Source organism: Rutilus rutilus (assembly GCF_951802725.1).
Source record: "Rutilus rutilus genome assembly, chromosome: 3".
In the NCBI taxonomy this organism is placed as follows: domain Eukaryota; kingdom Metazoa; phylum Chordata; class Actinopteri; order Cypriniformes; family Leuciscidae; genus Rutilus; species Rutilus rutilus.
The window spans coordinates 54,980,917-55,008,521 of record NC_140211.1 but is presented as its reverse complement, the minus strand read 5'-3'; the positions used below and the strand labels follow the sequence as shown (position 1 = coordinate 55,008,521).

Below are 27,605 nucleotides of genomic sequence, written 5' to 3'. Positions count from 1 at the left end.
ACTAAACATGTTTGAAAGGAAGTTATTAAATTACGATAGAATTAATTAGGTTCTGTTGAAATCTGAAATAAGCAAATGCTTGATTGTGATATCTTCTAAAAATGTAAACTATATTATCGCCTAGCAATACATTTAAAAGTTGGATATAATACATTCTACTTTACCTGCGTATGCAGTACACTCACATACATATATATATACATATATACATATATACATATATATATATATATATATATATATATATATATATATATACAGCATACTACTAATTGATTTTGGAAATATGTAGTTCTGAACATCCCCAGTACCTTGCCCAACAAAAACCACTCATTTAAAACCATAATTTTGATGCATTAATGAAATGTGTTTGTCTGCAGAAGTCACCTCAGACCGAGAGCTGCACTGACAGTGGGGCGGAGAATGAAGGAAGCTGCCACAGTGACCAGATGAGCAACGATTTCTCCACGGATGATGGCGTGGACGAGGGCATCTGTCTGGATAACACCAGCACTGCAGAGCGGGTGCTCAAACCAAAGGTAACCTCACGTCCTCTCTAAACCCAAAAAACATATTTTATTGGACTGTCCTGGGTTTAATACAAGTAGAATGCTCTATTATGAAGTTATTTCACTTAAGGACTTATTTAGCAAGATAATGCCTGAAAAGGTTTAGAATTTTTTATCATATGTTAGTTAAAAAAATATTGTATAATATGACTTGTTGGTTTTGTTTGCTTGGTTTTATTGTATTTACACTCACCTAAAGGATTATTAGGAACACCTGTTCAATTTCTCATTAATGCAATTATCTAATCAACCAATCACATGGCAGTTGCTTCAATGCATTTAGGGGTGTGGTCCTGGTCAAGACAATCTCCTGAACTCCAAACTGAATGTCAGAATGGGAAAGAAAGGTGATTTAAGCAATTTTGAGCGTGGCATGGTTGCTGGTGCCAGACGGGCCGGTCTGAGTATTTCACAATCTGCTCAGTTACTGGGATTTTCATGCACAACCATTTCTAGGGTTTACAAAGAATGGTGTGAAAAGGGAAAAACATCCAGTATGCGGCAGTCCTGTGGGCGAAAATGCCTTGTTGATGCTAGAGGTCAGAGGAGAATGGGCCGACTGATTCAAGCTGATAGAAGAGCAACTTTGACTGAAATAACCACTCGTTACAACCGAGATATGCAGCAAAGCATTTGTGAAGCCACAACACGCACAACCTTGAGGCGGATGGGCTACAACAGCAGAAGACCCCACCGGGTACCACTCATCTCCACTACAAATAGGAAAAAGAGGCTACAATTTGCACGAGCTCACCAAAATTGGACAGTTGAAGACTGGAAAAATGTTGCCTGGTCTGATGAGTCTCTGATGGCTACTTCCAGCAGGATAATGCACCATGTCACAAAGCTCGAATCATTTCAAATTGGTTTCTTGAACATGACAATGAGTTCACTGTACTAAAATGGCCCCCACAGTCACCAGATCTCAACCCAATAGAGCATCTTTGGGATGTGGTGGAACGGGAGCTTCGTGCCCTGGATGTGCATCCCACAAATCTCCATCAACTGCAAGATGCTATCCTATCAATCAATATGGGCCAACATTTCTAAAGAATGCTTTCAGCACCTTGTTGAATCAATGCCACGTAGAATTAAGGCAGTTCTGAAGGCGAAAGGGGGTCAAACACAGTATTAGTATGGTGTTCCTAATAATCCTTTAGGTGAGTGTATATGATATTTGTATTTTTGTAATTAAATTTTTGCCATGAAAATAGCCTTAGATGCTGACATGGCATGAAATAAAACAATCTATCTATCTGAACCCAAAATGCTCAAGTGCTGTACTGAACTCGGAAGATGAAAGATAAGCATGCCTCTTCTGTCTCCTTTATAGAGCTCTTTGACCTTTGAACTCTTCTCGGTCATGGTGCATTCTGGGAGTGCTGCAGGTGGGCACTACTACGCCTGCATCAAGTCCTTCAGTGACAGCCAATGGTACAGCTTCAATGACCAGCACGTCAGCAAGGTCAGCAGGCTAGCATCAATCAAAAAGGGAATAGTTCAGCCAAAAATGAAATCTTTGGGTCTCATTCACTTATAATTGTGCGGATTATTGCTATTTATATGCACTAATTAATTTGGAGTATTATAATTATACCAGTGCTCTAGGTTGGTAATTTGCATAAAACATGCCCAATCCATCTCCATATCAGGACTTTCTGCACAACCTTTCCTTTACAGCCCTTCACCACTCTCAGCAAAACATATGATGATCATATCGCTGTAATTCATCAACTTTCAATTTTAAGTTTAGTCAACTTGAAATGTGAAATTCTCTTAACTGAGAACTTGGATGTTTGAGTTATCTCCAAAGTTTGAGATCATTTCAATATTAGTCGAACTCTAAGTTCACTGTGTGATTATGTGTGTGTATAAGCTATTGATGAATCATGAATTGTTCGTACGCAGATGTGCATACAGTTTGTGAATGAGACCCATAGTCTAGATTTCTCATCATAACATCTATTTTTGTTTTTCACAGAAAGAAAGAAAATAATACAGGGTTGTAAATTGTGTTATTCATATGTGTGTGGATTCCAGATCACGCAGGATGACATCCGGAAGACATATGGCGGATCCTCAGGGAGCAGGGGCTATTACTCCAGTGCCTTTGCCAGGTGTGTGAAGCCTCCTAGTCCTACGTTTGTGATGCCAAAGAAGACCCTTGTAAAGCACATTATAAAGTGTTTTTACCAAATCTTCTGCTTTTATGCCCCAACAGCTCTACAAATGCATACATGCTCATGTACAGACTGAAAGACTCCTCCAGAAATGCAAGTAAGGGAACTGACATGGATATTTTTTTCCACCCTCGACATAAAAACAAAAGTATTATCGATGACCTTGCTCCCTCTCCGAGATGCTGGAATTTAATGTACTCTCTGTGTGTTTGCAGAATTCCTGGAAGTGGAGGACTTCCCAGAGCACATAAAGAGACTGGTGCAACGAGAGAAAGAGTCCGAGGAGCAGGAGAAGAGGCAAAGAGAGATCGAGCGCAACACATGCAAGGTAAAGTTTATGCACAGCACAACCAGTGCTCGGTTCTGTAACTGCGTGCCATGGAGATTTGGGCTGTGTCCCAAACACTAATGAGCGGCCTACCTAGACAGCATTTTAGGCATCATTGGTGCACTCTCTATGCAAAGGCTGTGCCAAGCACTGCGCAACAAAAACTGGCACAATTATCTAAAGAGTTTATTTAAGGGTGTGTTCTCACTTATAGTTCGGTTCTCTTGGTTCGTTTGGTCCAGAGCAAGAAAGAAAATTATACATGTAGCCCTGGTTTGCTTAGCTTTCATAATGTCATTTTTAAAGGGATGGTTTGGAGTAGTTACAACCTAGGGTCCTTTGCACCATGACCTTGAGCTAAACACCCCCCCCCCCCCCCCCCCCAGAAGCCTTTTTTCCCTTGGTCGAACATTATTAAAGTTAGAGCTTATTTAGAGATATCAGCCGAATGGCTTAGTGCAGGCGCTAATGGATCCAAGGCTGTATCTCGTAAATTACCCCACTAATAATGCCCAGAATGGTACCAAACTTCTACAGTAGTACAAATAGGTTCTGTACTCATAAAACGAGGCATTGGAAAGTTTGTAATTACATCAGGAGTAGGGTGGTCCTTATCAAGTCCAATTTTTTTGAGTTCCGGGTCAATTTCAAGGAACGTAATGTAATTTTTTTAACCAAAAAAATGTGCTCTAAACCCAAACAATAACCAAGGTGATCATCAATAGAAATGTGTATTGATTCCACCAGGAAAGGTAAATCTGCTAAAACGGGTCATGGATGGATTCATTTGGATTTAGTTTCTACAATAAGTAAACTGAGATATGTATCTAAAATACATATTTAGGAATATATGGTGCATTAGATGTTTTTATTGGAGATTATTTTGGAATTTTATTAGCCAGGTACAATACCAATTCAAATGATCTGTTTTTACGAAAATCATCAAAATCTCAGAAAGTGTAAAGCTATTGAGCTACCAGTAATTATTATGTTACTGCCATACAAATTGGCATGCTGTATTTTCTTATATAAAGGAACAATTTGAAGGGTTAAGAGCATGACATTTGGAGACTTTAAAAATAAGGACCACCCTAATCAGGAGTTTATTTAAATAACACTTGCCTGATGGCTTATGCTACCGCTAACCCGGATGTCGAGGTCACTTCCGTGATTTGGGGCATGGTACAAAGGACCCTGGGTTGAAATTACACCGAACCTAAAGATACAAAACAAACAAAACTCTGTAGTTCCAAATAGACACTTTTTAACAACCACCATTTTTAAGACGAGTAAAAGTACTTAAGGAAAAATCAGGTAGTACTGATGTATGTATTGTTGTAGAATAAAACGTGATGATATATTGAGCTTGTGTTCACCACATACCTCGTTTTAGGCATTTAACCAAAAGCCTGTTCCAAAAAAAACAATGACTTCAGGACGATAGAACCGGAAGAGCGTTTCTGGGGTTTGGCCTATAAAAATGCATCATCCCTGCAGCACTATATAGACATTTCAAGTCTAATGTTGGACTCTTACATAAACGATATAAAAACAGTGTTACGCAACTGCAGGTGCTACATACATACTACAAAATGGTGCATAATGGGAAACGCCTAATTAGAATCAACTTTCCCATGATTTCTGTTTTCGTGGCCGCTTTAGTGAGGTTCCTTGATGTTTTCGATGCTGCTTGAGTTGCCAGAGAGTCCGTGTTTAGAACCAAACCTTATTATTCTCTCTTCTTCCATTAGATCAAGCTATTCTGCATGCATCCAGTGAAGTTGATGATGATGGAGAATAAGCTGGAGGTTCACAAGGACAAAACTCTCAGAGAAGCAACCGAAATGGCTTACAAGGCAAGTAGTGTTACATACTGTTGTCTAAATTTCACCTCTAAGGCTAAGTTGGTCTTTAGCCTGATAGATTAACCTTAAAAACAGATCAGCAAGCTTCGTCTCTCTGAATTTATCACTGCTTGTGTTCTGTGTGATTGTGATCAGCTGATGGACCTGGAGGGAGTGGTGCCGCTGGACTGCTGTCGATTGGTCAAATACGACGAGTTTCATGAATACCTGGAACGTTCGTATGAAGGTGAGGAAGACATGCCCATGGGTTTGCTGCTCGGCGGGGTCAAGTCTTCATACATGTTTGACCTGCTCCTGGAGATCCGCAGAGCTGACCAAGCGTTCCAGCCATACAAACCTGGAGGTATTTACTAAGCTGACACATTTACAATATACTCTTAACTACAAATCCGCAATCAAGGTCTCAATGAAAGAATGACACGCATGCATAATGACTTTGATTTCTAGAATTCTCATCACGGTTGACCGGAAACCTCCTCACTGTAAACTGCTGACAATGTTTGTGTGTTGATTGCAGAGGTGATGGTGAAGGTCCATGTGGTGGATCTAAAGAGTGAGTCTATTGCTGCTCCAGTCAGTGTCAGGGCTTATCTCAACCAGACCATTACAGAGTTTAAGCAACTCATTGCACAGGTACAGAATCTCATTTCTGAACACATATAAAGGGCACTTTCCATGAATAGGGTACAAATTTGTGGCCCATTACTGTCTTTTATTTAATGAAGGCCCAAGTCCAATGTTCTTGAGAAAAAGAACGATTAGAGACGCTAGATAAACTGTTTTCTAACACTAAATAATTCTAATGTAAAAGTACCCCCCCCTTAAAATACAACAATATGATGCTTCTGACACAATCTGTTAGATTGATATTACAAGTCATTGTAGAATTTATTTTATTTTTGTTTTGAATTACCAAAGCGACTAATTTAGGCAAAATCTGCAGTCCTTTTACCTTTTTATTTTTACTTTCGTCTGTTTTTTTAAATAATATTTTATTTAGAATTTTCATATTTATTTATCTTAATTTTTTGGTTTTATTTGCTTAAAAATAATCACACAAAGGAGGGCTTTTAAACTGCATTTAGACCCCTGTTAGATTTGCAAAAATGCAATATTTGTCTAATATCTGAATTCTTCACACCAATATCTGAATATTCTCTGAAGGTAAAGCATCTGCTTTCTCTGATACTTTGTAGAAAAAGAAAAAAATATATATGCCAGATATAATTGAGGAGTTTCAAGCACTGTTTTGTTCTCTATTTGTGGAAAGTGCCAAAGACAGTTGAAGCGGACTTCTGCTTCCATCTAACCGGTTGTCTTCTCGTTGTGTTCTCAGGCCACGGGTCTTTGTGCGGAGACGATGCGTGTCGTCTTAGAGCGCTGCTATAATGACCTCCGGCTCCTTTACGTGCCCAACAAGACTCTGAAAGCAGAGGGTTTCTTCAGGAGTAACAAGGTTAACTAGCATTGCACTCACTTTTTATTGGCTCTGTTCCGAAACTTGCCGCATCCTAACCAAAGTAGAACATGACTGATTTTTAAATGCTCTTCATAAGCAGTTGACACTTTATTTTACAGTGTTTTCTTGTTACATATATTGGCTACATTAACTTACTGTAGTAATAACAGAAAATTATGCCTAAATGCATGCAACTAATCCTAAAACTATTTTAAGTGCATGTTGTTCATTAATATTACTCAGTACTTAAATAACAAGGACAACCTTAAAATGAAGTGTATCCTTGGTATATAGCTATCATTGACTGCTCCAATAAGGTGTATGAGAATTTTCACTATCTCTCTGTTAATTCCAATAGAATTTAGTACTCTATGATACTCTAAGCACAAAATAGAATTAGCCAAAATAGATTTTTTTCTATAAAATGCTCTTGTTTATTCTCAGGTTTTCGTGGAGAGCTCAGACTCAACAGATCATCAGGTGGCCTTCACTGACTCTGTTTTGTGGAAGCTTCTGGATCGGCACGGGAACACGATCAGACTGTTTGTCTCCCTGCCCGAGCAATCGCCAGGCTCTTTAGCCAACAGAACTAGTTGCCCCAAAGCTAGCGCTGACTCTGGGGACTCTTTTGATGGGGCGAAGGGCAGCAGAAAGTCAGTGGAGGCCATTCTTGAAGAGAGCACTGAGAAACTGAAGAACCTTTCTTTGCAACAACAACAGCAACAACAGCAGCAGCATCAGCAAACCTCCAGCACCAGTGACAGCCAGAAGAGCTCCGAACACAGCGACTTCGAGCACATCGAGTCTCCGGCACAGGAACCGGACGCCGTCTCACAGCCTTCCCAGACGGAGAACTCCACACGGGTCGCCTCGGACACGGACAACCAGTTCCCCTCTGAGGAGCGCTCGGACTCTGACGTCAACAACGACCGCAGCACCAGCTCTGTGGACAGTGACATCCTGAGCTCCAGCCACAGCAGCGACACGCTGTGTAACGCAGACAGCGGTCCGCTTCCGCTAGCTAATGGCCTCGACTCGCACAGCATCACCAGCAGCCGTCGCTCCAAAGCACACGAGGGGAAGAAGGAGACGTGGGACACGGCGGAAGAAGACTCGGGCACAGACAGCGAGTACGACGAGAACGGCAAGAGCAAAGCTGACGCCCAGTACTTGTACTTCAAAACTGAGCCGTACTCTCAGGAGGATGGAGCCGGAGAAGGACAGAAAAGTAACGTTTCTTTTTTTTTTTCTGTTTAAGCTCGTGATCTGGTGTTTTTCAGCGTCTCAGAGCGGTTTGGGTCATTCACTGTGAATCAAAACACTCTGAGACACTTAAAAAACAATCATGAGCTGCAGCTTTTAAATGAACACAGTGCCACGCTTCACTCTTAAACCGCAGGGACCACTAATTATTATTTTTTTTCGTTTTTAAATACATCGATCTTGCCATGAAAATAGCCATAGATGCTTGTATGGCAATGAAAACAAACTTAAATGGCAGGCCGTATTCATATTTATTTAATTAAATCGAAGAGTTCTCATTATGTCTATCACATTAAGCCATATCACAATAACATTGTACATGTACCATGCCTTTAGTGTGGCGCAAACTGCCAAATAAAATAAACTTATGGTTTAACATAAAAAAAATTTAAGATATTAGTATTGTAATTTTATAGTGTACTAAAATTAAAAAAAAATTTATTGTTTAAATTCCTTGTTTTTATTTTATAGTATTAATCAGATCATTTTTTCCAAAGTTTTCATACTATAATTTTACATTACCCCCCCCCCCAATAAAACATTTCTTCCTGCCTAAGAGTAAAAAAATACATGTAGCAGCTTTTTAAAATATTTTTTATTTCCTATGCAGATGCACTGCCCAACAAAATCACCCTGATCATTCTAGATTGATTTAATACTTCTCAAATATAACCATTCAGGTAATCTGGTGAAAATATATAGATAATATAGATTGCAGACAAATCTAATTTCTCAATGTTAGTTTTTCTCCAATATCATGCAGTCGTAGACTGGTAACCTTTTTAAAGACTGGTAACCTTTTTAAAAACCACAACTTTATGGTTTGTATTGAAATGTAATGATGATTTTACCCTGTTTTTTTTTTTTTTCTCCAGATGTTAGCAAAACCAAAGAGAGGTCAAACAGTTAAACTAAAGAAAAGCACCTGACAGTGTTTACCTCAGCGGAAAATGTGTCTGCTGAAAAAATAAGATTAAACCAGCTTGTTCAGTTGGTCAGGTTGGAAGACCAGCTAAACAAGTAAACCATCTTAGGCTGGTTTAAGCAAATTTGGAATATTTCAATAATTTTATCACAATTTCTATTTTTTATATATTTTAAAATGTAATTTATCCCTGTGATCAAAGCTGAATTTTCAGCATCATTACTCCAGTCTTCATTGTCACATGATCCTTCAGACTTGCTGCACAAGAAACTTTTCTGATTATTATTATTATCAATGTTGTGCTGTTTAATATTTTAGTGGAAACCATGATACATTTTTTCAGGATTCTTTGATAAATAGAAACGGTAGTTAATGTTCTTGAAAGTTAACGTTGGCAATATGGTATGTTTCAGGTTTACTTGTCCATGTTGACAAGAGGATCACACTGGCTGCATTCAAACAGAATCTCGAGCCGTTTGTTGGCGTTCCCTCCACTCAGTTTAAGGTCTTCCGGGTTTATGCCAACAACCAGGAGTTTGAGAGCGTGCGGCTCAATGAGACGCTGTCCTCTTTTTCTGATGACAACAAGGTGAGTTTGTAACTACACTTTCTCCAATCCCAGTTTAAAGGAACACGCTGACTTTTTGGGACTTTAGCTTATTCACCGTATCCCCCAGAGTTAGGTAAGTCCATACATACCCTTCTCATCTCGGTGCGTGCTGTAACTCTCTCTGACGCACCCACCGCTAGCCTAGCTTAGCACAAAGACTGGAGGTAAATGGCTCCAGCTAGCATACTTGCTCCCAAGTGACAAAATTACACCAACATTTCCCTATTTACATGTTGTGATTTGTATAGTCACAGCGTGTACAAATAACAAGGTCACATGAGACACAGCCATCTTCTAACCGTAAACATACTGGGAACTATATTCTCAAAAGGCGAAGCACTGCTACTTCTGCGGAGTGATTTGCTCGCTACTAGCTAGCTAGTCACGTTGCTTTTGTTGACAGAAGTAACAATGGTGCTTTTCAGGTGTTGCGCTAATCACTCCGCCCAAGTAGCAGTGCTTCACTTTCTGAGAATATAGTTCCCAGTATGTTTACGGTTAGAAGATGGCTGTGTCTCATGTGACCTTGTTATTTGTACACGCTTTGATTATACAAATCACAACATGTAAATAGGAAAATGTTGGCGTTATTTTGTCACTTTTTGGGAGCAGTATGCTAGCTGGAGCCGTTTACCTACAGTCTTTGTGCTAAGCTAGGGTGCGTCAGACAGAGTTACGGCACGCTTGGAGATGAGAAGGGTATGTATGGACTTACCTAACTCTGGGGGATACGGTGAATAAGCTAAAGTCCCAAAAAGTCAGCGTGTTCCTTGAACATGCAAAGACAACCACACTGGGGTGTTCTTGCAATTCCGTTTGGCACCACTAGATTTAATACATAAATGACACCGTACATATTTATATGCACGGCTGCTCTGCTGTTGAACAGATCACGATTCGACTGGGACGTGCACTGAAGAAAGGAGAGTACAGGGTGAAGGTGTACCAGCTGCTAGTTAATGACCCAGAGGTGAGCCACAAAGCTTTTTGTGCATTTGGTACATCTACTTTTCGTATTCTACAGTGGAACGAAATCGCTAAAAATTGTTTTGTTTCGACAGCCCTGTAAGTTCCTTTTGGATACTGTGTTCGCTAAGGGAATGACTGTTCGGCAGTCTAAGGAGGAGTTGCTGCCTCAACTCAAAGACCAGTGCAAACTGGACCTCAGTATAGACAGGTGAGCTCATATCAAACATTTTGGACAGGTTTACTTCTTTTAGTCAAGATGTTTTACGCCAGAATCATTCATGATTTATTCTACTGGACCTTTAAGACTTTTATGTAAACATCCTTTATGATTGGCTAATCCAGTGATTCCCAAACCTTTTCTGCTGGCCCCCATTTTGTAGATAAAGAACATTTTCAAGCCTACATAAAGACATCCCAGACTAGTGTTGTCAAAAGTTCTGACTTTGGTACCAAGTCGGTACTGAAATGTAAAAAATGTGACATTACTCAGCATTTTGAGCACTGTTGAACTTCTTCTTACACACCTCTGATTGGCCATTGTGTTCATGCGCTCAACATATGTCTGTGATTGGCTACAATGATGAACGCTTCAAAAACATGTTGGACTATTGGTCGCCCTTACTCCAGTAAACACGCCATCAGAGAAGAGAAGAGATGTCGTTCCAAGAAGTTATTTTGGTTAAAGATTACGAAGGCACTTGAATTTATATGCACAGATAAATCATTTGTAATAAATACTGACATTTTTTCCACGGTGAATCATCTGAAATCCCAGTTTTCTTGTGCTTGAGATGACTGTTGTTGTCTCAGGCCTGACTCATCCTGCAACAGTTTTGGACGCACATCCCCGTTCTGCGCGCCAGAGTGTCACATCTCAATGCTTCACTGCAGCAACTGACCTTCAAACACACTGACTCACAGCAGAGGACGATTAACGCCTCAGAATACAAACAAGATGTGTGTGCCTCTGTGTGTCACAGGTTTAGACTCAGGAAGAAGACCTGGAAGAACCCAGGCACAGTGTTTCTGGATTATCACGTCTATGAGGAGGACATCAACATCTCCAGTAACTGGGAGGTGTTCCTGGAAGTCCTTGATGGTGAAGACATACATTTTCTAAGCCTAAACCAGCATGCCATGTACAGTAGTCAACATTTGAAGTGGATCAAAACCTTTCATCAAAGTTATACATGAATTTTGAAGAATACCCGTTCTTTGATGAACTTTTTTTGATCCACTTCAAATGTTGACTGCTGTATTTTGTCCATCATTGATTTCTTTGCTTGTAGAACCGGAGCGGATGAAGTCCATGTCTCAGTTGGCGGTTCTGACCCGTCGCTGGTGTCCTGCCCAGATGAAGCTCGAGGCCTTTCGGGAGGTGGTGCTGGAGAGCAGCAGCGTAGAGGAGCTCAAGGAGAAGGTGTGTGGAATACGCAATGTTTCTTGACGAATGTTTAGAATTCCCAATTGTCATTTGAGTGCTAATCTCATTTTTTGTTTTTGTTTCCTCAGCTCAGCGAAATGAGTGGAATTCCTTTGGAAAACCTGGAGTTTGCCAAGGTACGACAGTCTTTTGGGAGCAGATTTAGTTGAGTTTCAGATGCCCTTCTTGCAGTGCCTCAGATAATGACGAGTGTCTTGTTTCTCCTACAGGGACGAGGAACTTTTCCTTGTGACATTTCAGTGCTGGAGATCCATCAGGATTTAGATTGGAATCCTAAAGTCTCCACCCTCAATGTCTGGCCACTCTACATCTGTGATGATGGCGCTGTGATCTTCTACAGGTAAAGCCTTTACCTTTCAGAAATGGAGTTAGTCTCTTTATGTTCTGAAAGGAAATTCTATTTCAAACTTGCCTCTATTATGCTTTTTCATATATTACCTTTCATGCAGTGTGTAATATAGCTGATTGTGAATGTAAAAGGTCTGCAAAGTTTCAAAGTGCAATGGATAAATGGAGTTACTGTCTCCAAAAAAAAATGCCAACCTATGGTCTTCATTGGCTGCCTATGAACAACGTCTACTTTGACCCGCCCTCAAACACTGTAGATGTATCTGAGACTGGAAGAGTGTGGTTCATGTTGTCGACATGTTGTGAAAACGCTGTTTTCTGTACTGAAAAAGCAAATCCACTTTGATGCACTTCCAAAAGATGAAATTGATACGGAAAAACCGGCGCCATCGTAACTGTTGGTATCACTGTGTTTACTAGTGCTGAGGAAGAACTGAAATTCAGATATGGTAATGACCGTTTAGATTCTGACACGTGCTGTAAGCAGTCGACCAATCACAACACACTGGGTCCATCTGACCAATCAGAGCAGAGGAAGCTCTCGGAAAGGAGGGGTTTAGAGAAACTGAAACGGTTTCAGACACTGTGAGAAAAGAGGTGATGCTGCAATGGATATTATGAGAAAATTAAAATGTTTTTTGACCCCGGATTGATCAGGAACCTTTAGAATAGCATAATAGGGGCAATTTAAGACATACTATGTGCATCTTTTTAAACAGTTTGAAGTTTAAAAATGCACATTTTCAGAATCAACCGGTTCAGTGATTTGTCAGACTAGTTTAATTGGTCTTATTAAAAGCTAGTTAATGTTAGGCTATTATATTATGTTTATGTTATTGTTTTGATTTTAATTATTTATATATATATTATTTAATTATTGTTTTAATGTGGATTTAATTAAGGCGAGACATGGCAGGCAAAAACAGGTTTTTTTTACTGGTCAATTTTGAGCTTTTTGGATATTTGTCTACTTTCAGACTTGTGGTGAAAAACATTTAGGTCTTTATTTTATTACACTTTGTCTGTTTGCGTCTGTAGATTTCTCATAAATTCAACAAAAGTTGCCGTTCTTAATCAACATGCTGCTCCGCGATCGCTGCCGGCATCACATGCACCGTTAGGAAGCTCTCTCTCTCCTGTACAATCCTGTCAGATCCAAATAGGGTAGTTTCCTATTTATCAGTGACCAATCGTGAAAGTAAAAGGGCTGAATGCGCAATCTCATTGGCTGATGATAAATCTTTAAAGCCCGTTTTCTCAAAATGACTTTCCTCTCATACTCCAAGTCCGAAATCTCCACTTCAGTAGCACCTATACACACCAAACTTTCCAGTCTTGTACCTAGTTATATTATGAAGACATTTACCGAGGGATTTGTAAATATATTATTCCTAGCCTGATTTATATAACATTTTATTCCAAAAAACATGGCGCAAATAATTTTTTAAGGCTATTGACAGTATTTTCTGATTTACAGGAAACCAAAAGTAGATATCCATTAATTCCTCTGTAATTTTGATCCCATCTAATATGTGAACACAATGAAAAAATAATTTTTAACCTGGCTTTATCCAATACTCAGATTTAGCGCATATTTAATTAGATATTGCCTAATTTGCATATTTAAACATTAAATTACAGGAAACTTGTAATACATTTTTTTTCTCATCTTAATGTAGGTAATCAACTGGGAAAGTTTCATGGTGATATCTGCTAGTTAAAAATGTTACCCTGTTCACCTGTAGTGTCTCTCCTTAAAGGCTAGATTGTTGGGCAGGGTATATTATATTATTGTTCATCGTTTTTATTTAATTATGGTTTTAATAATGTGGATTTTATTGTTAAAGGCTGGTTATGCTATGTTATGTTATTACAATTGCTAAACTACTTTTAATTTAACATTAACATGTCGTTATTAAAGCTAAAATGAACTAAACGAATGAGTTTAATCAGTGATTGACCCTGGTCAACTTGTCACTCATGCGTTTCCCTGTTTCCCTCCTCCACAGGGACAGCACTGAGGAGCTCATGGATCTCTCTGAAGAGGAGCGCAACGAGCTGATGAAGAAGGAGAGCAGTCGCCTGCTGAAGACGGGCCACCGGGTCAGCTACTCCCCCCGCAAAGAGAAGGCCCTCAAAATCTACCTGGACGGAGGGCCCACCAAAGACCCTGGACAGGACTGAGAGGGGGCGGGGGGGGGGACTATCCTTCCCTATTCTCTATCTGACCTGCCCGCTGCAGTGTAGCGCTGCCTCGCCAGCCACCCTGGCATTTGGGCCACACGTTGAATCAACGTCACCAGTGCTGTCCGGCTGACGCTCTCTTCTTTGAGCTCCAGAACGCATAGTACTCAGAGTACTATTGTGCACCATAGTTTATTGTACTGTAAAGTTTAAAGGGAAGTGCAAAAGCTATTTCAAGTTCAATATCATTCAGATAAATCGATTTAATAATACAGAGATGGGTGCGTTTGTTAGAAGAAAGGGGGCAGTTTGGGAGAGATTTTATCGCCCTCTTGATTTTGCACTCACGGTGCGCCATCTCCATTGATTTTTTTTTTCGTCCCGTCGTTCTGCATTTTGCTGTTTGTCCATCACTCACTCTATAATTTTGAGATGCGATCCAGCGTTGACAAATTCTCATCGTCCCGAGTCACTCGAGCACAGTGCGTAATGTATCCAGTCACCTCCAAGCGCCCGCACTGCTCATCTTCCATTTCGGAGAGCTCTTCGATCGACTCCAGTCGTTGTATGACACTTTCACTTGAAATTTTGGGTATGATGCTCTCACTTGAATATTGGGATATCTCTCCTTTTGTTTATTTAACACATAGTTGTGAAATTAAATGCTTCTTTTCTGGCTGAACAGGTTCTATTCTTGCAGTTTATGCTTCCTTTTGTGTGTGGGTGTGGTTAGCGGTTTGCCCGCCCACCGACTGCTGAAGCTCCTCCTCTCACTACTTCCTGCTGGGGCTCATGACACTGGTACATATGAATTGCAAGCCTTTAAGAGTAGGGCGACATGAATCAAGTAGTGCGCTTTGTTCACCTGATTCATTTATTATTATTTTTTATGTAAATTATGTCACTTCAGACTGATAAAGGTGATGTTAGGTCTTGTGAGTGACTTTTAATGGCACGTGTTTTAATTTTTCTGTACTCGGCTTTTCTTTTTCCATTTAGACATGTCCTGTGTTTCTTTTTCATTTTTTTGTTTTTATTTCTGCACAATGTGAACAGAGCCTGTGGGTTCAGATGTGGCAGGTGTGTGTGTGTGTGTGTGTGTGTGCATGTGTGGAAATGCATCTCGCTGCTGTTTTTGCGTAGCTGGAAATCGAGGGTTCGGACGCCGGTGTTTGAGCTCGACTGAACGCCGCAGGTTTCTGGGCTCCTAATGCTGCCACAAGCTGTTCACAGTAGACATGCCAATACTGAAATAAAAAGCAACAATCAATCTCTGTTTGCCTGCTTCCAGGTTGACGTATATGAAGATCTCATATTTTAGGCCGTTTACACCTGATGTTAAGATGCGTTTTGGTCGATCGGATCACAAGTGGACGACACTAAATACAGGTGTAAACGGGGTCTAAAACGGTTTGAGCTCGTCCACTTTCGACCACTTCCAGAGGTCGTGGAAAACACATTCGACCGGATTGCTTTCATAGTGTAAACGCTCGTGATCGAATGTGTTCAATCAGCCACAAAACACCGTCTTCTCTCCGTCTACTGATCTAATGCGTAACATTATGGGAAGCGCTCTAGCCAGACGGGATTTAAACTTTGAAGACTCGAGTTTTGGTTTGAAGATGAAAAATGTACCAAGCACAATGTTCTCTCACCATTCCTGATTTCTAACACACTCACAGTAGCTGTTTCCATCCACACGTTTTTATCCGAATTAAGTGATATCGAATGAAAAATGGAAACAGTAAAATTCGATTGAATTTCATGAATATCGACTCAAATGAAATGCGTTCGGTCTCATCGGATTTTATCTTGATCGATATGCGGCTTATGCGATAAACGCTGATGGAAACGATCATTTGTTGGTAGATGGCCGCGATCCATTTTGTCTAGCAAAACTGTCCGCAAATGTTTGCTTGAATGTTGTGCGATTCAGTGCGAAAATGAATGGAAACACCTTAAAATGTCTCAGATCAATTCGATATACCAATTTGATCGCAAAACAGCACGTGACGTCATTACGCACAGGTTTTTATTCGCTTTAAAGCCGTTGGATGGAAACACACTTTCACCAGCTTTATTCGCATGAGTTTTTTTTAACGAACTTCAGATAATTCGATTGACAAGTGGATGGAAACTTAGCTAGTGTTCGGCTGATCTTGTGGCTTCAGAGCTGCAACTAAAGCTGATGCTCTCCGTATGTTTTTCCATGTAATTAGTGTGAGCTTATTTTGTTCATTAGATCGAAATATCCTAAAAAAACCCATACATTTACCCTCCCCTTGAAGAACAGCGTACATAAATCGGCGCCTATGATTCTCTCCCCTAACTAACTGATGTACACTCACCTAAAGGATTATTAGGAACACCTGTTCAATTTCTCATTAATGCAATTATCTAATCAACCAATCACATAGCAGTTGCTTCAATGCATTTAGGGGTGTGGTCCTGGTCAAGACAATCTCCTGAACTCCAAACTGAATGTCAGAATGGGAAAGAAAGGTTATTTAAGCAATTTTGAGCGTGGCATGGTTGTTGGTGCCAGACGGGCCGGTCTGAGTATTCCACAATCTGCTCAGTTACTGGGATTTTCACGCACAACCATTTCTAGGGTTTACAAAGAATGGTGTGAAAAGGGAAAAACATCCAGTATGCGGCAGTCCTGTGGGCGAAAATGCCTTGTTGATGCTAGAGGTCAGAGGAGAATGGGCTGACTGATTCAAGCTGATAGAAGAGCAACTTTGACTGAAGTAACCACTCGTTAAAACCGAGCAGAGGTGGACGAAGTACACAACTTCCTTACTTGAGTGAAAGTACAGATACTACTGGTCAAATATTACTCCGTTACAAGTAAAAGTTGTAAAGACCTATTTTTACTTAAGTAAAAGTACAGAAGTACTCTTTTTTTAAAAGTACTTAAGTATCAAAAGTAAAAAGTAAATGTCAATGCATTGTTTTATTATTGTTGCATTGTTGTGTGTAATACTTACAGTACCTTATGCCTCTGAATCTATGCCTGCACTTATATCAATATCACATTTATTTCTAGAACACAGTTCAGTAGTGGGATTGAATGTGAGATTGATTAAGTCACTCAATAACGTCCATGGTTTCAGACACCCAAATGGCTGTTCCCTCAAATATTGCCCTATTTAAAGTTTTTTGGCTTTTAGTATGAATATGTATACTGTTATACCTTATACTGTTATCTATAAGCTTGTGTGCTCAAAAAAAGTGACAAAATTCGCATTTACAAAACCAAACCCAACGTTGAAAATGAAAATCAGGTTTATGTCAGAATTCAATGTCAGATTGACGTTGATCTCCAACATTGGACAGACGTTGTATTGTGGTTGAACATGAAAATCGGGTTGACGTCAGAAACCAACATCAGTCGGTTTCTGATGTCAATCAGATGCAGGGTTCTGACGTCAACCCGACTTTCATTTCCAACCAAAATGCAACCCCTGCAACCAAAATCATCCACTGACTGATGTTACTTTCTACTCAAGGACCTTGACAGAATTGTAGTGGAGTAAAAAGTACGATATTTGTCTTTCAAATGTAGTGAAGTTTAAGTAAAAAGTTTCCAGAAAAAATAATACTCAAGTAAAGTACAGATACTCAAAAGGTGTACTTAAGTACAGTATTCAAGTAAATGTACTTTGTTACTGTCCACCTCTGCAACCGAGGTATGCAGCAAAGCATTTGTGAAGCCACAACACGCACAACCTTGAGGCGGATGGGCTACAACAGCAGAAGACCCCACCGGGTACCACTCATCTCCACTACAAATAGGAAAAAGAGGCTACAATTTGCACGAGCTCACCAAAATTGGACAGTTGAAGACTGGAAAAATGTTGCCTGGTCTGATGAGTCTCGATTTCTGTTGAGACATTCAGATGGTAGAGTCAGAATTTGGCGTAAACAGAATGAGAACATGGATCCATCATGCCTTGTTACCACTGTGCAGGCTGGTGGTGGTGGTGTAATGGTGTGGGGGATGTTTTCTTGGCACACTTTAGGCCCCTTAGTGCCAATTGGGCATCGTTTAAATGCCACGGCCTACCTGAGCATTGTTTCTGACCATGTCCATCCCTTTATGACCACCATGTACCCATCCTCTGATGGCTACTTCCAGCAGGATAATGCACCATGTCACAAAGCTCGAATCATTTCAAATTGGTTTCTTGAACATGACAATGAGTTCACTGTACTAAAATGGCCCCCACAGTCACCAGATCTCAACCCAATAGAGCATCTTTGGGATGTGGTGGAACGGGAGCTTCGTGCCCTGGATGTGCATCCCACAAATCTCCATCAACTGCAAGATGCTATCCTATCAATATGGGCCAACATTTCTAAAGAATGCTTTCAGCACCTTGTTGAATCAATGCCACGTAGAATTAAGGCAGTTCTGAAGGCGAAAGGGGGTCAAACACAGTATTAGTATGGTGTTCCTAATAATCCTTTAGGTGAGTGTATATTAACCGTGTATTTGTATGTTGTTGTTTTTCTACCACACATACATTGATTACATTTGCATAGGCACAAAAACATACAGTAGTGACAGCATTATTCACTACCCAGCCAAAAAAAAGAGTCGCTGTTTGGATTTAAGTAGGCAAATGCGTAAGAGTCTATGATTGGATCATTATTGCTGTGAATATGTTTCTAGCATGTTATATGTTTGGCAACAGTTCTTCTAACCCTAATTGATGGAGTGTGTAGCTTTTCATTTCTTAATTTCCAATTTTTTGTGACCTAATCTAAAGTGAGACCTATTTAACACATAAAAAACATGATCTAACTCTTTACACATGCGCTAATTAAACAATGATAATTTTAATTAGTGACGACAAATGAAGAGCTCACTATTTGTATATAGCCTATTCATATATTAACAATGTAGAGACTACAATCTATTAACTATAATAGTTTGCAAATGATTTCTAAGTACTTTATTCCTGTGTACTTATTATAAAGTGTTAGCAATTATACTAGTAGTAATTATATAAAATACAGTTTACATACCATCATAACTTTCAAAAGATTGTCTATTATTTAAATTAAACTGCAGAAATGGCTCATCATCACCTCGACGGACTCGACAGAAGAAATGAACCGGAGAACTTTTCCATGTCAAAGAAGGCGGAGCCTCAGAGCCACACCCACCTATTACATCATCGCCATGAGCCAATGCTAGTTCGAAGGTTGATCTTTTTTTTTGAAAGTTCGCTTTGGCAAGCTGCGAACTTCCAAACCGAACACCAGACGAATTTCCTTTTTACTTGATTTAGTTTGTACTTTGTGGGCTTAAGCCGAGGTCACAATAGCCACATTTTGCAGGCAAAAAGGTCTACAGTCAATAATGTCGAGATGTATGAAGCAAATCTCACAAAGAAGTTACGTTCAAACCAAGCTGGTCAACGTGGCGAGTTCGCATGACCAACGTGAACCAGTGAAATCTTTCGCTCTCACACGAAATTTGTGTGGATTCTCATTAAAATGATGATCTCACCTATGAAATTTTGCATAAGGGTAGATATGGTGTCACATTTATGAAGAAAGTGGACCAATTAAATAAAGAGAACCATTTAGTTCAAACCCTCATTGGTTCAGATTATACATTGAATATGAAAAGATAGAAGCAACGCATGTTTTTCAACTTTTTATTTTCTGGAGCATGTTTTGTATTTATTGCCTGGGGAGATTACATGAGGTTTGTTGTATGGGTGCGTCACTTTAGCTACTACACTACACTAAGATGGATTGATCTCATCAGAGCTGTCCTCATATTTTCTCTGCCATACATATTATTGAAGCATTAGTACTTTACATTAATAAATGTGTGCTTCCTTCCCATGATAAAAACCCACAGTTGAGCTTCAACACTTGAGGGCTGTTCACACTGACACACTGATTTGACAAACTAGACCTGGTTGATGCCCAAATGTTACGGTCTGCCTAACTGGTCATAGCTTTGAAACTCCAATCGAACATAAAGTGCATGAATCATCTTGCCTCACTCGACTATTGAAGTGTCACTTGACGCCCCCAACTTTTTGCATCAGCACTCGGGTCACCTCAAATCACCAACTCTCATTCACAATGAATGACATCCGGGTGTTCAAATCGATGTCAGTGTGAACGCTCTTTTAGATTCAGGCCTTCAGCGATTCAGAGCCTGTAAGTTTGGGTGATTAAAGGGAAGGCGTTTCCTACAAAGCTTTGGAGTGATGATGAAGCGTTCATGTCTGTTTCGGCAGCTTGTCTTCATCTGTCAGGCTCACTAGACGAGGTAGTCGATCTCAGAGTAGAGGGTGTCAGTGAGGTCCTCCTCGCTGGAGTTCTGGCTCTTCAGGCACAGAGCGCCTCGTCTGATAAAGATGGCAAAAACAACGTTTATGACCAATTTCATAACTTGTGAATGTTAGCGCATCACGGTTTCCACATAAATATCACACTGTTTTCATTGACCATATGAAATGTTTCTTTAGCAACACACCAGCATATTAGAATGATTTCTGGAGGATCATGTGACACTGAAGACTGGAGTTATGATGCTGAAAATTCAGCTTTGCGTCACAGGAATAAATTACACTTTCACATATATTAAAATAGAAAACAGTTCTTTTCAATTGTAATAATATTTCACAATATTAGTGTTTTAACTGTATTTTTAAAACAAATAAATGCAGCCTTGGTGAGACTTCTTTCAAAAACATTCCACACATTTTTTACTGGTAGTGTATGAATAATAATCTATAAAATATTGTTCAGAATGAGACTTACCCCAGATGTTGGCACTGCAGGTCACCGGCACATGGGCAGTGCTCTTGAGGATTCTCCCCCTCCAGATCCCATGACAGCAGCTCCATCAGGTGATTGGCTGAAATGATGCAGCGCTCACGTTCTATTGGCTTAGAGCTGCACACTGGGAATAGCAAGGCTGAAAAATGAATACATTAGTAGTTATGAATCAATGGTGGAAATTATTCACTTTAGTGAATCAAGTCATTTGATTCCGTTCACCAAAAAGAGTTGTACTGATTTGTTCAGTGGTGTTACATATTTACGCCAGTAGGTGGTGGCTAATTAGTGTCTTATGTGTCATGATAGTCATTGCAACAAGCCTTATTATCCTTTATTAAAATTTGGGCATCTACAAATCATCTATACCAAGTGTTTTCCTCACAAAAACGTAGATCTATTGTATTGCAAAAGTCGATCAGAAACTTTGCTAATGCGAAAGAGATGAGTGATTCAGCAAAGCTTCGGTGTATTCATTTAGCAGATCCCAACCCAATTAAATGCTCCTTCACAACACACTCTTGAACACTATTGGTTTGTGCTAAAGTCGGGCTTTACAGGCATGAGAAGCCGCCAGAGGTCACACACTTCAAAATGGACCTTTAGATGGGAGGGAGAAATATGAGTACGGCTGCATCCAAAATCGCATACTTCTCTACTATATAGTAGGTGAAAAACAGTATTTACTTTGTGACTGCTAAAAAAGTATATTCTATATAGAATGAATGTAATTCGGACAAGAGTAGTATGTCCATAGATGTAATCCGATGTAATCTGACAAGAGTAGTAAATCTGAATTCACAGTACTCATAAAAGAGTGGGCAAAAAGTACCGGGATGACCTACTACTTCCGACAAGATTCTGAAGTGTGCATACGATGGACACTTTACTATCCCATGATGCCACGGGAGAGGATTTGTGAATGGCGGTGAAGCGACACAACTGACGCTGGTTGGTCACATGATAATGACAACATGGCGAATGTAGTGTGTCTGGATTACATTCTTACTACACACATTTATACTATATAGAACACTTTTTTAGCAGACACAAAGTACGTACTTATTCAAAGTAAGTACCTACTCAAGAGAGTAAGCGATTTCGGACACAGCCTAATAAGAATGAATGAAGTGAATCATTCACTTAAAGGGGTGAACTGAGAAATCAAATTTTCTTTGCGCTTTTGACATATAAGAGGTCATCATACTATATCCTGTAAGTTTCAGAACTGAAAACTTCCTTGTTAGTCCAATAAAAGCTTTTATTGACACCAGGCGCAGCGAACGACAGGTTTTTCAAAGTGGATCTATGACGTCAAAGGGTGTCAAACTCCGCCTTCGCAGAAGAAGAAGATCAACGCCTACTTCAACACTGCCTGTTTAGCCCCGCCCATCGATTCATACATTAAATTAAACTCATTATAAAATGCAAAACTGTTATCCAATCATAGCAGTGGGCGTTTACTTCCAAGTCTTCAATGCGGCACGCCCATAAAAACCGAGCGTTTCAGGAGCTAGGCTCAAAACCAGGGTAGAAAATAGCCTATTTCTTATTCATTTTGATGATTTTGAATGTAAAAACCAAGCGAACGTCATAAGTTGACCTCAGACAACAATAGAATTTTTTTTTTAAAGCCAGTTCATGACCCCTTTAAAAGATTTGTTCAAAAACTCAGATTCATTCATGAACGACACATCACTATCAAGCAGTGTCACAGCATATGCCAACCAAAATATTGAACAGATAATATGACCCGCTCCTGTGATGCTAGATGCTCCTACCTTTATGGAAGGCACAGCAGAACTCCTCCTTGCAGTCTCTTTGGTACTGACAGATGGTTCCCGCGTCTCCCTTTGAGCTGTTCCTCGCACACTGACCCCACACACACAGCTGTCCCGCACAGCATTCCTCATCTTTGGTGCACGTCTGAGGGGGATAACGTACATAGAGTGCCTTGAGACAGCTATTCACCCTTTGAGTCACTTCTTTGGTTCATGTTACATTTACATTTCAGCATATGTTTTAATCAAATCAAACACGATTCTTTCTTTCAGCACATCAACGCACAGGTCGTCCTGCAGCAATGCATCTCCAGATATCACTAATACTAATATGAACAGTTCCTAATATCTAAACAGTGCATTTAAAGCTCCCCCTGTGGTGAAAATCCGATTAGATGTCTGTGTGGTGTTTTTAATATGCTTTAAGACAAACCATGTGTAAATTCATAAGTCGACACCATTGCTGAGCGTTTTCTCCTTAAAACTGCAGTCTCAAAAACACGGTTTGAAATCGCTGGTGTTTCTGACGTCACAAACTACCTTGTAACCAATCAGGTCAACGTGTGATCGTCAACGTGTGGATCTCTGAGCTGGTGTGAGTGAGTGGAGGCGGGGCTCATTTGCATATTCATAGAACCGCGTATACTTAATGAGGCAAGGGTGTCGAGTTACATTCAAGCTATTCAAGAAAAAAAAACATTTAAATGTCATTTTGGTGATCAAAGATGAGTTTTAAGGGATACAATTATTGACCACAGGGGGACTTTAAGACTAGCATCTGGCTGTGCAAGCATTGCCACCATGATGTCAGCGAGTTGCTATGTGATTTCCAAGGGGTTCTGGGTAGGAATGAGGAGAATCGTTCGAGGAGTGTAATGATTCTGATTCCGTACCGATTCCCTTCATTCATCCATTATTAGCACTAATGCTAATCACTGTGCTTTCCCATTAATGAGATCATTTTAAATTTCAATAAAGCAGATTTACAAGGCTTTGTTTAGTTACAATCTGCTTCAACAGTATCCTGTAAGAGTAATGCACATCTGTATTCTGCTTAGTTGGCTACCCTACTTCCCGTGCCTCGAGGTGAACTCAGTGTCCTATGTGGGGCCGGAGATGCTCATATTTAGCAATCTGTGCACTTTGATGTGAAACCCAAAGGAGAAACGCTCCAGCATATCAGATTCCAGGTGCACTCGTGCTGCAATGCAGTCACAATGCAGGCTCAGTTGCATCATATTGTTGGAAAGCCACATTATAAGGTACAATCTTTGAGCAGAAAACCAAATGCACCAAATGGAAATAACTAGGGACTAGGCTGAACACCTAGCATGCACTAAGCGCACTAGAGAATCTTTTATTCTGGATAATACGGTTAAGCGAACCTTGCAGTGTGCCTGGTCTGTGAAATTTGAAACCTCTTACCGCATCAAGCTGTTTGCAGGGCAGACACTTTGAGCTGTGTGACTCGTAGAGACAGTACCGGCCCTTCTCACAGTCTTCATCAATGACACACTCCTGAGAGACACAAGACAAGCATTCAAAACCTTCAAGAAGGAACAGAGGAGATTTGAGCTTCGAACTTCAAGCACATAGTCCACATAACTAATAAATATTTAACAGAGGAAAAAGTCATACCTTCCATTATCTTTAGAAGAAATATATATATATATATATATATTAAACTTATTAAATACAACCACTGCAATTATATGATTATAAGGACCTTAATTGTTGCTTTTAGTTCACATCTAATTAATTAAATGTGTTTCTTGCCATTTCTTTGTAATGAATTGTGATATTTATTTTGCATTTATTATGCATTTGAAATGTACAATCTCATCTGAAAAACCAGACCAAAAATATCGATGACTCATCCTGCACTACACAGATTTTTGTCCAATCAAATGCTGTCTAGAACAAATGTCCCTCCCCCTTAACCACCCATAACTGACTAGCAAATAGCAAATATTTTGTAAAGAAGTCTTTTTTGATGCCCTTCCCTCGCTAACTTCCCTTTCGTCTCATTCACTCGGATGTACGTCATTGTTTACGCTGCACAAGTGCCCACTACTGCCGGAGCCCTTGAAATGTGTCCCCCCTGTAGTCAATCATTTCATCCCTTGAAACTCATCTTTGATCACCAAAATTACATATTTAAACATTAAATTAGCAATAGCAGAACTGAATTTGCGACCGTATGCTGAGACGTGGTTTTCTATGCGCACGCTTACGCTGTGTGTCAGTCAGTGTGAGCCCCGCATTGAGGTATTTTCAACTGCTCATTGTGCTTAATAACACTTTTTAACATCGAGCACGTCCCACATTTGCGATCACCTTCTGAGAGACAGCTTTCCGTCCGCGCACTTTAGCAGTGTGCCAGTCAGATAATGAAACAAACAGATCATGTCCTGGCAGAACATTTCCAGTATTTCTTTCCATTGCTCAATGGTTTTATACTGGTTATACTGCCTAAAAGCAGACCTGTAGGGAAATACACTCTCAATTATTCAGCATTCGCCTTCTTTGTATGACCTCCCTGGACGCCTGGAATGAGTAGATCTGAAATGTCAAATGGATCCGGAAAGCCTCAGACGAGATCCGTCGATTATCAGCTGAACTGTCGCCTCGGATCCAGAACCCTGTCATCTAAAAGACCAGGTCAATAAAACCAGACCCGCTTCAGTCAGACGGGAAATGAAATGCAGAGGAAGAGTATTTCTCTTCCTGAACACTATTCTTCCTGACGTCTCAGAGAAAACGTGCACAATAGTTTCTCAGACACAACTAGACAGAGAGACAGCTTACGTGATCATGATCAGTGCTGTTCTCTTTATCTCCTGGCCGCATGGTTGTTGAGGTGTTGGTGTCTTCAGCTGGATTGTCTGTTGTCTGGGAGTAAAAAGAGTTTATCATGCATTTAAAACATGATACACACATTGAATGACGGTACATCTAGCCTATGTGAGAAGAAACATGGCGAGTGGCACAAGAGAAATAGCACGTCTAGAACAACTCAATTACTTTTAAGTGGTCATTATGCCAAATGATTTGACCAGTCAGAATCAGGTCTGGAAAGTGACTGACTGCATTTAAACTGCATTACTGAATCGTACTAAAGCTCTTCACCTACCACATTGATTCTCTCAGCGATATAATTAGATTGATTCCCAGCTATGATTTCAATACTGCTGTAATTTTGGAGGTTTGAAGAGACGTTGTGTGGATGGAGGCTTGATTTTGCGGTCTCATTGTCCATCTGAGGGAGAGAGAGAGAATAAAATAAGCTCTTATTCGAAAACTCTGCAATTACTTATGAGCTATTTCTACTTGAACTGGCTCTTAAAAATCACTTTCACTGATTTTCATGGCTTTTTTAGCCAATCATATTACTGGTTAAAAAATGTTAAAAAATAATCTTATATAGATTGCACTCACAAAGAGCTGAGCGTAGCAAGAAGGAAAACTAAAAGACCCTTTCAAGCTTTAAAATTGTATAATTCATTATATGTCAGATAGTGGGTACTTTGTTTATTCAATATTAATAAATACGCTTTTTGACTTGAATAAAACCAGTTAGTTAAAATCTTACAACATGGACCACATACATACCTGACTATACATTTTCCAGTAAAGAGGTAAAAGGCCTATAAGATAAACCTATAATCAATTTAACCAATATGAATGACTGATATCCACTTTTCAACTTAATCTGTCATCAGTTCTTTAATATCAGGTTTATGATAAATGGGGGATCTTTGAAGAAAAACACTGAACAATATGGTTCACATAAAATAGTTTGAAAATGTGTATCTGTAGATTATGAAAATTGATTGGTCATAATGCAATACTGGTCAGTTCATGACACTTTCAAATATGTGATTATGTCTGTAAAAAGAACACTATCAAATATCAATTAAGATGTGATGAATGATTCTTTCCGTTCTGATTTGGCATGTGTGTCATAACCAGTGATGCTATTATCAAAACTAAGCTATTATTAGTTATGACAGAAGTTCAAATGATTATCCAAATCTACGCTTATTAATAGGCTGTATTGTATTTAAAGCAGAAACCTGATGCAGCGCGTCCTCCAGCTTCTGCTGCGTGTCCTCCATCTGTTCCTCCACATCTCTGAACACATCGCTCAGTGTCGATTGTCCTTGCACTACATTTGTCTCCATGTTTGCGATGATGTCCATGTCTGTTTTGGATATTTCGGGGACGATTCCATGGACGATGCCCAGGCACAGGCTGAATCCGAGCAGAAACATGTTGACCGCGCGGCTGATGCTATACAGTGTGTGTGTGTGTGTGTGTGTGTGTGAGATCAGAGGAGCTGTGTGTGTGTGATCAGAGGAGCTGTACAGTATGTGTGTGTGTGTGTGTGATCAGAGGAGCTCCAGCTGTGCGATGCGATGCACGTCCACACAAACACACAACCCTCCTTCAGCATCTCTGGCTATACCCATATACTGCATATTCAGGCATTCAGTGCGACTGCGCGCGCATTCCTCATTGGCAAATCAACTGTGATGCACAATTACATATTTTAGTTATTTGGCAGTTTTTTTTATCCTGTTTTTCTTTCTTTTTTTTTTATTCTAATTTTATTTGCATTTACCTGAATATATATTTACACAAAACATAAAACTTAATCTTGTCTTTATTAGGTGACGTTAAGAGGTCTAAAATAATCGAATAAAACAAATTTAACGGTTTCACTTTTTAATCTTGAGTCTCTGGAATGAATTAAAATCCCCACCATATTGCATAAACAACTAGGTAGTTTTTCAGTTTAGTTCTGTTTTTGGTTCTCACTACCAGATTTTTTCTGCCAATACATTTTTCTGGTTGTAGGCTATAA

At 39.8% G+C, this 27,605-nt stretch overlaps 2 protein-coding genes across 4 annotated transcripts in view; one reads left to right on the top strand and one right to left on the bottom strand.

The window, feature by feature from the left end:
* The window catches only part of usp47 (ubiquitin specific peptidase 47), a 33,678-nt gene extending 18,264 nt beyond the window's left edge, over positions 1-15,414 (top strand). For 2 of the 3 annotated variants that reach the window (XM_084403789.1, XM_084403788.1), the window contains exons 11-28: positions 381-539; positions 1,903-2,034; positions 2,610-2,686; positions 2,791-2,846; positions 2,965-3,077; positions 4,829-4,933; positions 5,078-5,285; positions 5,460-5,575; positions 6,279-6,398; positions 6,846-7,629; positions 9,003-9,178; positions 10,089-10,169; positions 10,261-10,376; positions 11,149-11,267; positions 11,458-11,588; positions 11,681-11,728; positions 11,822-11,952; positions 13,970-15,414. In XM_084403789.1, the coding sequence (XP_084259915.1) occupies positions 381-539; positions 1,903-2,034; positions 2,610-2,686; positions 2,791-2,846; positions 2,965-3,077; positions 4,829-4,933; positions 5,078-5,285; positions 5,460-5,575; positions 6,279-6,398; positions 6,846-7,629; positions 9,003-9,178; positions 10,089-10,169; positions 10,261-10,376; positions 11,149-11,267; positions 11,458-11,588; positions 11,681-11,728; positions 11,822-11,952; positions 13,970-14,144 (2,847 nt within the window). In that variant the 3' untranslated portion in view covers positions 14,145-15,414. The remainder of the gene's footprint in view (positions 1-380; positions 540-1,902; positions 2,035-2,609; positions 2,687-2,790; positions 2,847-2,964; positions 3,078-4,828; positions 4,934-5,077; positions 5,286-5,459; positions 5,576-6,278; positions 6,399-6,845; positions 7,630-9,002; positions 9,179-10,088; positions 10,170-10,260; positions 10,377-11,148; positions 11,268-11,457; positions 11,589-11,680; positions 11,729-11,821; positions 11,953-13,969) is intronic. The other variant, XM_084403787.1, reaches the window with a different exon arrangement.
* A 4,395-nt stretch (positions 15,415-19,809) lies between these two features.
* Positions 19,810-27,236, bottom strand: dkk3a (dickkopf WNT signaling pathway inhibitor 3a). The gene is made up of 7 exons (XM_084403803.1): positions 26,815-27,236; positions 25,872-25,997; positions 25,547-25,630; positions 24,164-24,256; positions 22,739-22,883; positions 20,940-21,096; positions 19,810-20,524 (listed from the first exon to the last, which is right to left on the bottom strand). The coding sequence occupies exons 1-7, from the start codon at positions 27,010-27,012 to the stop codon at positions 20,437-20,439; spliced, it is 891 nt and encodes a 296-aa protein (XP_084259929.1). The 5' UTR covers positions 27,013-27,236; the 3' UTR covers positions 19,810-20,436.
* Between the last annotated feature and the right edge of the window lie 369 nt (positions 27,237-27,605).